The 12,706-nt window shown below is 56.1% G+C and overlaps 1 protein-coding gene across 1 annotated transcript; it reads left to right on the top strand.

Annotated features, from left to right (window-relative positions):
- Window positions 1–584: 584 nt before the first annotated feature.
- On the top strand, window positions 585–9,651 carry LOC311523129 (proton channel OTOP2-like). Its single transcript, XM_084632847.1, has 7 exons — window positions 585–672; window positions 1,949–2,326; window positions 2,807–2,943; window positions 3,388–3,446; window positions 3,561–3,688; window positions 4,077–5,047; window positions 8,295–9,651. Exons 2-7 carry the CDS (start codon window positions 1,951–1,953, stop codon window positions 8,466–8,468), a joined length of 1,845 nt encoding a protein of 614 aa, XP_084488973.1. The 5' UTR covers window positions 585–672; window positions 1,949–1,950; the 3' UTR covers window positions 8,469–9,651.
- Window positions 9,652–12,706: the final 3,055 nt, after the last annotated feature.

The raw sequence follows: 12,706 nt of genomic DNA, 5'->3' as shown, positions 1-12,706 counted from the left end.
GGTGCATGCAGGCACCCTCTGCTGGATGAAATCCAAACTGGCGCTGTGTGGCCTACGCCCTGTACTGCTCAGGGGTACTGAGGATTCCCCTTTAGCTGAAAGGATGTGACCCTGTGGTTTCAGAACAGCAGAGTCCACCTTCTCTCCTTGCAGTCACCCCTGGATTTGCCCCGCTGGGGTGACAGGCGCTGGGCTGGGGGCAATTCCCTAGTGATCAGAGAAACAATCTGATCTTTTTTTATTTTCTGTACCTAGAGAGATTTAAATAACATTTCCCTGCTTCTCCCCACTCCCAAATCAAGCGATTTCTGATTTCTCCTTCCCCCTGCCCTTGGATTTTCGGCACCGGGTCTCCTCGATGGCCTTTGGCAGCCGGGAGCTGGTGCTGCAATCGTTCCAGAAACACTCCAGTTATTAAACGCCAATCTGCCATGAAAGGGCGAGCGGCCAGGGAGGGGCAGCTCCCCTCTCTGTGTGCAGCGGGGAGGGGGCTGCCTGTGGCAACTCCCCCCCTGCCCCGATCACTCTAGTGGGAGGTGCCAGGCTGGCAGAGGAACGACCCACCCCTGGAATATTAAGGCGTCCTCTGGGCAGAGTGCCCCACACAGCCAGCGAGGACAGAGGGTAGCATGAGACACGCTCCTGAGTCTCCAGCGTGACCGGCGGCAGCGTGTAAGTGTGGGGCAGATGCAAGGACCCGTCCCAAGGGTGTCTATGGCCATCTCTCCCCAGGGCTGGACGTCTCGGGTGGGACGCCGGCATGGTCCATTCCAGGCAGGTTTGTGTGGATGGAGAGGTTGGAGGCGTCTGTCTGTCTGTCTGTCTGTCTGTCGTGGCACCAGAGAGCCTAGTGAAGCTGGGAGGGGAAGCCTATCCAGAGGGACCAGCCCCTCCCCCCGGGAGCAGGATGAGGCCCTGCAGCCGTCACTCTCGGAGTTTGGCCCAGCCCCAGTTAAAGGTCCTAGCCCGTTGACTCCCAACCTTCACCAAACCAGCACCCCACACGCCCACACCTGTCCAGGCAGAAAGACTAGGGTGGACATGGCCCCTGGACCCGGGCACGCCCCCTGGACCTGGACAAAGCCCTGTGAATGCGGGGCACTGCCCCCTGGACCTGGGCATGGCCCCTGGCCCCGGGCACTGCCCCCTGGACCTGGACACAGGCCTGTGAATGCCGGGTATGACCCCCTGGACCTGGGCATGGCTCCTGGACCCGGGCACAGCCCCGTGGATGCTGGGCATGATCCCCTGGACCCAGGCACAGCCCAAGGGAGTCTAGGAGATGGTCCCACTGGCTGTGTGGAGAGTCCAGAGCTCAGCGTCCGCCTCCAGCAGCCCCCCCCATCTTGCTGTTGCTCTGAGTCACACCTGGGAGTGTCTGTGTGTCCGTCTCTGGGCTGGGGGCGTGCCTGGAAAGAGCAGGCGGGGCAGTGCTCACATGCCCCCCATGGCTAGGTGGGGAAGGGTGGTGGGCTGGAGGCCTCCTTCTCCATGCCCAGGGCAGAGGCTTCTCCATGGGGGCACCTGGGCTGCTCCCAGCTCGGCTCGGCCCAGCAAACGCCACTTGTGGAATGGCCATTCCCAGCCGCCCAGAGACAGGCGAGCCAGGAGTGACTTCAATCCCCTCCTTCTGCTGGCTCCCGGGGGCCGGATCCTGCCTCACCCAGCACCGTGCACCGACATTTATGCCCAGGGAAAGGGCCGGCACTGTGAGGATGAGGATGAAAGCTGGAGGGGGTGAGTAAGAGTGAGATGGGCTGATGGGTGTGTGGGGACACGTGGGGGTGCAAGGGGAGGTGAATGCTTGTGAGGGGAGCAGTGTAACCCCCCCTTAAGTCTCCCTTCTGGGGGTAACCCGTGGGGTATCTTCCCCCTTCCCCTGTCCCACCTCTGCCCTGGGCCCCATCCCGCCCCCTCCCTGACAGTTCCCTGTCCCCTCCCCTCACAGCCATGATCCCTGGGGCGATGAGCAACGTGCTGCAGCGGTGCCCCCCTTTGGGCTCCCCTCACCCCCCCGAGGGGCAGGGCCAGGGAGCCCCAGACTCCCCCGCTGACCCAGAGGGCGCAGGCTGGCAGGACTTGGCCAATGCCCGGGCGGGCTCGCTGCTGTCCCTGCTCTACCTCGTGCTGCTGACCTTCCTGGGCAGCGCCGTCCTGCTGGCCGAGATTCACCAGCGCAGCCCCCAGAGCCGCAACGTCCACGGCTTCCTGGCCACGCTCATGCTCACGTCCTGCGCGTGGATGCTGTGGTTCGGCTGGCACTCCTCCCAGAACAAGCGCCGGAAGCTGCACCAGGACCACCATGCCGGGGCCAGCTGGCTGAAAGGTACCGTCTGCTCCCCGGGAACCCCGCTGGCCCCGCGGCAGCCTCCGCCCAGCACCGGGGTTCGGTGGCTTGCCTCCGGGTTGGGGGGGCGTGTGCTGCCGGGGCGAAAACAATCACAGGGATCAGCCCATTGCCCCACAGCAGCTCCGCTGGTGCCCCTCAATCCCGACCCACCCCCCTGCTAGCCCAGCCCCAGGGCTCAAACCAGGAACAAGAACACAATGAGAGAGAGCGGGCGCAAGGCTCCAGGAGAGAGCGCAGTGGGGGCGTCTCTGCTGTCAGATGTCGCGTCTGCGTGGCAGCTAGCCATAAGTGCTGCAGACAGAAAGCAAAACCACTGCAGTCCCGCGGCTACGGAGGCCCCAGCCTCTCCCGTCCACTGGCCCCACAGCACCCAGCCTGGCCCTTGCCACGAGGCTCACGGGATGGCTGCCCTGTGGCTGGCCGGGCTGCGGTGATGGTGTTCTCTTGCCCCGGCAGGCGGGCTCTCGCTCTTTGCCCTGGCCACGCTGGTGCTGGACTGCCTGTCCTTGGGGTATTACTACGAGCTGCAGGACTGCACCTCCGTCCTCATCACCGCCTTCCCTGTCGTGCAAGCCGTGTTCACCATCATCCAGGTGAGGGGCCTCGTGTGCTCAGAGCACTAGCAGCCAGGAGGGAGGAGTCAGACTGCCAGGAGCGACCCACCCAGGTGACACTAGCCCCACAGCACGGGCCACATGAGCTCAAGGAATGACTCCACTAGTGGGTAGCTGTAGTAGGCTGTTACCCTAGTGTAGGCTGTTCGCACACGAGGGCTCCTCTGTATTGTGTACTCGTCCAGCCTTGGTGTCCCCAGGGCCGTGTGGGACAGGCTGGGTGGAGAAGGAGGGAAAGCACGAAGCAAGAAAGAACTAACATCGGGTCCCCAGGAGGGAGCACTGCCTCCCAAGATGGCCACTGCAGTTAAAGGTGCAGCATGCCTTGTGGAAGGGGCTTTCAGCCACTCCTGGGCAGCAGCTAGTCCTTTCCCGTTGCTCTTTGACCCTGTCTTCTGCCTTCGCTCCCCGCCCTCGGCACAGGTGTCCCTGCTGTCCTTCCACGCCAAGGTCTGCATCCAGGAGCAGCAGCATCTCAACAGGTATCGGGCTCCCGGCTTGTGCACTGGGATGGGGGCGAGGGCTGGTTGTTTCGGGGGCAGCCCCTTGGGGCCAGGCCGGGCTGTGAGCTCCCCCTGCCCTCTCCCCTGTCCCAGGTTTGGCCTGATGCACACGCTGGCCACCAATGTGCTCATGTGGATGAGCGTGGTGCTGGATGAGTCCATGAAGCAGCTGCAGGAGATCTACGACGCCCACGAGACGGAGAGCCCCTGGCCCGGGCATGGTGAGGGCCCCCAGGGCGGGGGGCTGGACCCGTGGCGGGGGGGTCAAGGCCCCTTTCCCCCACATAGACCACCACAGTGTGTGCCACACGGTCCCGGGCAGACGGAGATTCACTGGGCCAGCCGAGCCAAGGGGCCCTGGGACGGGGTTTATACACCCACCCGGATCAGTGATGAGATGGGGCTGCGGGGCCGCTAAGGAGCCAGACCCTTCAGCAGCCCCCACGGCCAGCCTTATCCTCCACCCCCGTGTACTGCCACGTCCCCCACCCCTAGGAAGAGCCCCCCACGGACAGCCTTGCCCTCCAATCCCTATGCACAGCCCTTCCCCCATCCAGTCCGTCTCCCTCCCATGCTGAGTGACCCCCCCCCCCACTTCACCCGCTGCAGGGAATTCGCCCACCAACAGCTGCTCGTGTGCCACCAGCCTGTGCCACATCTTTTCCGAGGGCGCCGCCTACCTGCACCCCTTCAACATCGAGTTCAGCCTCTTCTCTTCCACCATGCTCTACGTGGTGTGGAAGAACACGGGGCAGGCGGCCTGTCGCCGGCAGCCCCACCCATGCCCCCGGGGCCGCTTCCACCTCAGCGGGGCCTTCGTGGGGCTGGTGCTGGGGGCGCTGGCCATCTCGGCCACCTTCGGAGTGATGATCTCCTTCGGAGTGCTGGCCAAGGCCCCTGAAACGGTCCCTGAGGCCCTGCGGACCTACTACATCTTCAACTCAGTGCTGCTCTCTGCCATGTTCCTGGCCTCACTGGTCGGCATCGCTGCCTACCGGCTCCAGAGAGACCCGGCCTCCACCGACTGCTCCAAGAGCGTGGTGCGGAGCCTGGACGTCACCCTCTTGCTGGGCAGCTCCTGCGGGCCCCTGATGGTCTCCGTCTTCTCCCTGGTGGCCATCTTCTTCCTGCACATCAACGGGAGCCTCCACTTCCTAGACCTCTGCTTCTCCCTCTGCAAGACCATCCAAGTGCTGGGCCAGAACCTCTTCATCACCGAAGCCCTTTACTCCAGGCCCGCCCACCGGCCTGATGCCCCCGACAGCCCCCCAGGCAACGAATGGGTCTTCTCCATCTCTGGAGGCCACGCCGAAGAGCCGGTCCAGCAGGACGTGGCTGCCCGCCATGAGAGTAACTGCACCATCTACCCGGCCAGCCGCCACACACCAGCCAGAATGGTGGCCCAGCTGGAGGAGCAGGTGCCGGGGTGCTGGCTGGCCTGCAGCAGCAGTAATGACTCCCTTGCCAAAATCCCCTCCGGGGGCCAGCGGTCTTGGCCCAGAGGGGAGCCAGAACGCGTCAGCATCCGGAGGAAGATCCTGCAGAACATTTCCATCCTCCTCATCTTCTACAACATCTCGGTGAGCTGGCTCATGGCACCTGATTGTCCAGCCCTGGGGCTCTAGCTTCCCACGGGGAGTTCTGGAGGCTGACAGCCGGACCCCCGGCTGGTGTCAATTACCGTCCCTCCACCGAGCCATCACCAGCTGAGGATCTGAGCTCAGGTCCTCTATCTATCCTCTGAGTAGGTGCTGTGCAGTCCAGAGCGAGCTTTGTCCGTACAGCCCTGCTGGGGGGACCCTGGCCAGGGACGAGATGGGGACTCAGTCTCACAACCCCATTCAGCCCTTTTGAGGCTGCCAGCAAGGGGACAGTAGGAGACAGAAGGGTTGTCGGTGGTGTGAATATTCGTCCACTAGAAACTACACTGAGAACCACCAATTTGTTCCGTGTCGGTCCCCAAAGAGAGGAATGCTGCCCTTGGCCACAGGGTGTGGGGTGTCAGGGTCATACAGGTCAGAAATCAGTGACACCTAGTCTAGTTATTGTCTGGGTGAGTTGTTTCTGTGCAGAATGTACCCGGAGCCGGCTTTGCTGGACAGGGAGATCACAGATAGAGGTGGGCAAATATGGTTTTGGGTTCTCTGACGATCCTGAAAAATCAAGGGGGGAAAAATCGTTTTAGGTTGACCAAAACTGATCTTTTTCAGACTTTCCGGTGAATCGAAAAGTCGAAACCTGTTTCTTGTTTGACCCGAAACCAAAAACCCTCGTTTCCATTTTGAGCGTTTTCAAAGGGGTTTTCCAGTTGGTTTCGCCAAATCGCAGGGAACGGCACCACAAAAAGGCCTTTGGCATCGAAACGTTGAGGTGTTTCTTTTCGAAAATGTCAGAGTGGAACATTTGGATTCTTTTCAAGGTTTTTTCCCAACTGAAACACTTTGCCTAAATCGACACTTGTTTGCAAAAGCTTTCGATCGACCCAAATCTGCGGGTTTTTTGCTGAAAAAGTTTCAGTTTAAAAATGTTGCCCCCCTCTTGTCACGGGGGCCCCAACCCACAAATAGATCTGAGCCAAACGGCCTGCGTAGTACTCCCCCTGCCCGCAGACCCCCACCTGTCTCTCCTGGGGTCCACAGCTTTGCACTCCGTCCCTAAAGTCAGCCCCGGGGATTTTCACTAGAGGCAGCTGGGATTTGTTTGTCTAACTTTGGAGGATGCGGGGTAAGGGACAAAAAAAAGAGTTTTTCGTCCAGCACTGAACTTTTCATTTTGGTCAAAATTTTCTGGAGTTTGAGCAAAAAGTTTCGGGTTCAGGTTTTCATCAAAAAAATCCAAAAGAATTGATTGGGGGGGGGGGGCGGGGGAATCTTAATAATTGACCTGTTTGCCTGGCTGTGCAAGCTGTTCTCCTGGGCCCACATGGCTCCCAGGCCACCAGCCCTCCTTTGACACAAAGGAGCCTCCGGAAAGGTTTGACTTCCCATCTAGAGACAGCTTTAACACAGACACTCTCCTCACCCATCAGAGGCCCCTTTAACTCCGACAGGGGAAGCGGTAGACGTGGTTTATCTTGACTTTAGTAAAATTTCTGATACTGTCTCCCGTGACCTCATAAACAAAGTAGGGAAATGCAACCTAGATGGAGCTGCTATAAGGTGGGTGCAGAACTGGTTAGAAAACCATTCCCAGAGAGTAGTTATCAGTGATTCACAGTCATACTGGAAGGGCATAACAAGTGGGGTCCCGCAGGGATCAGTTCTGGGTCCGGTTCTGTTCAATATCTTCATCAATGATTTAGATACTGGCATAGAGAGTGCACTTATAAAGTTTGCAGCCAATACCAAGCTGAGAGCGGTTGCAAGTGCTTTGGAGAAGAGGATTAAAATTCAAGATGATCGGGACAAACTGGAGAAATGGTCTGAAGTAAATAGGATGAAATTCAATCAAGACAAATGCAAAGTACTGCACTTAGGAAGGAACGATCAGTTGCACACATACAAAATGGGAAATGACTGCCTAGGAAAGAGTGCTGCGGAAAGGGATCTGGGGGCCAGATCCTCAGCTGGTGTGAACCCATGGACGCCTATGGCGCTGAGCTGATTTGCACCGGCTGAGGATCTGGCCCTGGGACATTGAAAGTGAATGGACTTTAACCTCCAAAACTGCTTCCCACCATTTTGGCGGTTTGAGGTGCTGCAGGTCTCCTAGTCAGTTTCTCTCAGGCGAGGTCTTTGTGTTTGGGTTGCCGGTGGGGCTGGAAGATCAGCTTTCCTCTCCCTGCACTGCCCGTGCCTTGTAAGGGCCCCTAGGCCTGTGCGGAGAACAGATATTCACAGGACCTTCCCCCCACAGTGTGTCCAGCGAACAAGCCTCTGTGTGGGGGAGGGTTTAGGGGATGGTGTGAGACCTTTGTCTGCTAGGGTGAAGAGCCCGGTACCAAATCTGTATTCCCCATGTTGGTGCTTAGAGGCTGTGATCAGTCACCCCTTCCCCTGCTCTGTGTTCAGCTGAATAGAAGGGCGAATGAGACGGGTTGTCAGCAAACGGTGCTGCGGAGAGATCCCCGTATGGGAAGCCACAGGGCCTGCCTGTGTGCCCAGCCAGACCCATGGGCACTGCTCCAACACAAATCTGTCATTATAATCACTGGGCAGAGCCCGGCGGCCCCCCGTTACGTAATGCAGCCTATGGCATAGCTCTGTCAATGCTGGTCTGGTCTAGTCCGTCCTCTGACCCCATGCAGGATTGTTCCTGGCAGGCTCCCCCGGCAGAGGCTCCCCCGGCAGGGGCCCCCCTCACCAGCACCCTCACTACGAAGCTGGGACCCCCCCCCCCCACACACACACACACCCCATGGATTCTGGCAGGCCCCAGTCAAGCCCTGTCCCCACATTGCTGTCAGTGCATGGTGTGAGGATATGCACTAAGCACCATCTACTCTGCGCTGGTCCTACTGGCGGGTGGTGACATTCATGCAGTGCTCAGGGTGGGAGAGTCAATGCCCCAGCCGGGGGCCTTTCATTGCTGGGCGGAACGGAGTGCCCGTTACTGCTGGGCTGGTGCTCGGTGGCTGCTGATGTGCAATGAGTCGGTGGTTCTCAGCCCCATTCCCAATGGATGGACACACCCAGGAGGAATGCACGAGGCCTGGCCCTGCCTTGGTGACAGGTTCAATGGGGAGAGGGGCAGACCGGGAGCGAATGGGTTCACTAGGCGTCAGTCCCCGCACATCTGAGTCCATCCAGTAGGTGGCAGTGATGGACAGAGGGTCCAGCACGGCCCATGCCCCTGTGCGGCTGATGCCTGACCCCTTTGCTTTGCTAGGTGTGGATCCTCTATGCCTACGGGACGCGGCCGCACCTGGTGAGCCAGATCGAGCAGGCCTTCTATGGCTTCACCCTCTGGGTCATCATCGTCAAGATCTCCCTGCCACTGGGCATCTTCTACCGCATGCATTCGGTGGCCAGCCTCTTCGAGGTGTACTGCAAAACCTGCTGACCACCGCCGGGGGCGGACCCCGCTCTGTTGGGCAGGTGGCGGGGAGAGGGACAGGCAGGGATGACTGCTGCACAGAGAGTTGGTGTGGCAACTACACACACAAACCCACACACACACAACACACCCCCTCTGACTCGTCCACACAAACACACAGTCTGATATGTGCGCCCGTACTCTGACCCGCCTGCATAGTCCTGCGTGTGCACCGATCACGCTCCCAGGTACACACACCCCAGACGCTCTCCCATATACACACTGTAGTGTGCACCAATCCCTCCCACACACTCGCTTCACAATATCAACAGTGATTTATTACACTGCTCATCTAGAGAACTTTCCACCTGCAGATTTCAACACACCCTAAAATCTGCCAGGAATTTAGCCTCACACCTCCCGTGCAGAGTGGCCTTACGTTATCACCCTCCTTAAACAGACAGGGAAACCGAGTCACATCATGTGACTTGTGGTGGAGAGGGGAGTAGCATCAGCCTCAATAAATCACCCCTTTATATTGACTGTAGCTAAGACTCAGCTCTTCGACGGCATGAGAGACCCCGGTGCTAGGCTGTGTTTGTACCCTGGTTCCACACAATCTTTTGGATTCTTTTAAGGGGTGCAGAATAGCAACTTTATGTCTCTCCAGCTCTTTTCATCCTGCACATTAGGAGTTGCACTAGACGGAAACCTGAAGGAGCTGGCCTGATTAATCTCACAGGGGAAATGCAGCTGCCTCTGGGGTGGAACACAGCAGCCACTTCTCTACTGGCAGCTCCAAGCAACAGGCTTTAGGAGGTGAAGAACAGGCCAGATTAATCCCTGATCTGATCCCCGGAGGTTAATGATTTAGACTGGTGCCCCTACTTCCTTTTTAATCAATATTTGTAGTGAGCATCATTCAGAGGAAAATACAGAAAAGTATCCCCTGGGAGGGGTCTTAAGGGAAATGTTAGGGTTTTATTTGAATGGCTTTGTTCTAGTGCAGCTGTCAGACCAAGCCCTGGGGGGAAATCTGTCCTTTCTTAATAGCCAACTCCACTGACTATGGTATTAAAGTCTATTTTAAAAGAACCGCCCCCTTGTGATTGTTACAGAAATCGGAGAACACTTCAATCTCTCTGGTCATGCAATCACAGACATGAAGGTCGCTATCTTAAAACAAAAAAACTTCAAATCCAGACTCCAGCGAGAAACTGCTGAATTGGAATTCATTTGCAAATTGGATACTATTAATTTAGGCTTAAATAGAGACTGGGAGTGGCTAAGTCATTATGCAAGGTAGCCTATTTCCCCTTGTTTTTTCCTACCCCCCCCCCCCCAGATGTTCTGGTTTAACTTGGATTTAAACTTCGAGAGTGGTCAGTTTGGATGAGCTATTACCAGCAGGAGAGTGAGTTTGTGTGTGTATGGGGGTGGGGGGGATGTGAGAGAACCTGGATTTGTGCAGGAAATAGCCCAACTTGATTATCATGCACATTGTGTAAAGAGTTGTCACTTTGGATGGGCTATCACCAGCAGGAGAGTGAATTTGTGTGGGGGGGTGGAGGGTGAGAAAACCTGGATTTGTGCTGGAAATGGCCCACCTGATGATCACTTTAGATAAGCTATTACCAGCAGGACAGTGGGGTGGGAGGAGGTATTGGTTCATATTCTCTGTGTATATATAAAGTCTGCTGCAGTTTCCACGGTATGCATCCGATGAAGTGAGCTGTAGCTCACGAAAGCTCATGCTCAAATAAATTGGTTAGTCTCTAAGGTGCCACAAGTCCTCCTTTTCTTTCAACAGGCAGAAGCACGTTCGGGCCGTCTTGATAGCTGATGGCTCAGGAACAGGCCCTTTGTCCCGGCCTCATTTTCATACTTTTGGAAACACCGGTTTTGTTTGCCTTGCTGCTTTATAATAGCCCTGAGGAACGTTGTCCCTGGCACTGTGCTGCTGGTGAGGGCCATGCTGGCAAGACGGCTGTGTTATTGTAGGGTTGCTGACCATTTTCTAGTTAAGAAGGGGGGAAAGGGCAACGCCCCGACATTGTGAGGAAAACTCGTCCTTGTAATTCTGGGAACTTGGCAAACCGGTGGAAGCAGCAAAGGGACAAATATGGCAAAGGTTGGCCCCTGCGTCCTGCCTTGCCCCCTTTCGTTCCATTGGCATCGAAAGCGGAATTACGAGATGCAAGGCTGCTCGGTTCAGAGACAGCAACATGGCCTTAACATCAAACTGGTTCCATTCAAGCCTTTCTCACTGTACTGTGTCAGGGAACTAGCCCAGGGATTCCTGGGCTCTTGGAAGGAAATTGCTGCCCCGTCTCTATTGTACTGTAAGAAGTCCGTGATCGTGAAGGATTTTAGGGTTGTCACTCGCATATGTGTTAGAGCAGTGGCTCTGAGCCAGGGGTACGCAGAGATCAACTCATCATGGCGTTTACCTAGTTTTACAACAGGCTGCAGAAAAAACACCAGCAAAGTCAGTACAAACTAAAATTTCATCCAGACAATGACTTGTTTATACTGCTCTATATACTCTACACTGAAATGTACGTACGATATTTATATTCCAATTCATTTATTTTATAATTATATGGTAACAATGAGAAAGTCCGCCATTGGTCAGGAATCGTGTGCTGGGACACTTTTGTATTTTTAGGCCTGATTTTGAAAGCAAGTCGTTTTTAAGTGAGGTGAAACTTGGGGGTAGGCAAGACAAATCAGACTCCTGAAAGGGGGACAGTAGACAGGAAAAAGTGAGAGCCACTGTTCTAGAGAAATGATGATTTGATATTATTGATGTGTATTTGATGGAAGGAAAGATAGTCTTATGATTAAAGCACAGGCCTGGAGATCTGGATATAATTCCTGCTTCTGACCTGACGTATTACTTCAGGTGGGCCTCATAACTTCTTGGTGCCTCAGTTTCCCCCTCTGTACAAAGGGGGTAATGCTACTTCCCTACCTCCCAGGGGAGTTGTGAAGGTAAAATCCATTCATGACTATGAGGTGCTCAGTCACTATGGTGACTGGGGCCACATAGATAGGACACATTTTTGATAGAAAATAAAATTTTAGGTTCAAGTTTTCAGTGGATCATTATAAATAAGGGGGAGGAAAAAACTTATGAGAAACACTTAGATTAGTAAAGTGGGTTCTCAGTCCTCATGCTTCATGGTACACACCAGCTGTGGTCAGGAAGAAATTGCCCCATGGGATGATATTATTTAGACAGGTGCATTACTTTTATGCTTTTCTGAAAAGCACCAGTCAGAGACAGAGTCCCAAACTCACTGACCTGAGTACGGCAAGCCCTGTGACAATGTCCTTGAGGCTATAACAACAGACAGCCATGATTCCGGCTCAGCCCCGCATCCTGAAGGGCATTCACTTTGCTTGTATGTGAATTAAGTTTCCATCTGACTCCTTTGCTCCTTGGCAGAGTTTGGTGCAAAAGGAGCCAATTCTGCCAGCCTGGATAGGGAGTGCTCTGCTACTCCTGAATCAGTGGGGCTACGTGACGAGCCAGGCGCCTCTCCATAGGGGTGGGGGGGAGGTTGCAGATGGCTTTGCTCCAGGCAGACCTTTCACCCTTCATCCGCCACCCGGCAGCTCCTCTCCCCAGGGTATCCAATACCTGGCAGGTGCGTATCACCTGAAACCGGCCTGGTATCAAATTCGCCTCCTGGTGACAGTCACAGCCATCCCAGTAGCAAGGGAACCGCAGCAACCGATGGGCGGACACCGCTTCCCCGGGCAAGAGGAGTGTCGAGGCCTTGGGCTGGGAGGTGAGGGGGCTCAGGACACTGGGGGGTGGCCTTGGCACCTTGGGGGCAGGGGTGGAATACGCCCAGTTTTCTGCATGGGAGGGACCCAGCACCAGCTTTCTCCCTTACGCTGTTTCTTTGAGAGAGGGGGTAGAACCAAACCACTGAGTTCAAACAGTCTCCTCTCGACTGCACTGGACCATGGCCTCGGGCAGGCAGGCAGGGGACTGGCTGGGACAGAGTCCTTGGTCCAGTTCTGAGCTCCTTCCACTAGGACCTCAGGATTTAGCCCAATCATAATAATTAGGAACAATAGGAGTGGGAGCCAGGACTCCTGGGCTCTGGAGTGGGAGCTGGTGAATTAGAGCCAGGGCAAGCTAGGAGTCAGGACTCCTGTGTTCTTTTCCCCAGCTCTGGAAGGGGAGTGGTGTCCAGTGGTTGGAAGAGGGGGAACTGGGAACCAGGACCCGTGGGTTTTGTCCCCAACTC

Source organism: Lepidochelys olivacea, assembly GCF_965140295.1.
Source record: "Lepidochelys olivacea isolate rLepOli2 genome assembly, chromosome: 7".
Classification (NCBI taxonomy): Eukaryota; Metazoa; Chordata; order Testudines; family Cheloniidae; genus Lepidochelys; species Lepidochelys olivacea.
The sequence above is the reverse complement of the archived record's forward strand: the minus strand, read 5'-3'. Positions and strand labels throughout refer to the sequence as shown.

What these genes read in the sequence shown, in the direction of transcription:
- LOC311523129 (XM_084632847.1), top strand. Translation starts at nt 1,951, where the DNA reads ATGATCCCTGGGGCGATGAGCAACGTGCTGCAGCGGTGCCCCCCTTTG. An exon ending in CGGGGCCAGCTGGCTGAAAG is followed by an intron (nt 2,327 to 2,806) that starts GTACCGTCTGCT and finishes TTGCCCCGGCAG; the next exon opens with GCGGGCTCTCGCTCTTTGCC. An exon ending in GAGCCCCTGGCCCGGGCATG is followed by an intron (nt 3,689 to 4,076) that starts GTGAGGGCCCCC and finishes CACCCGCTGCAG; the next exon opens with GGAATTCGCCCACCAACAGC.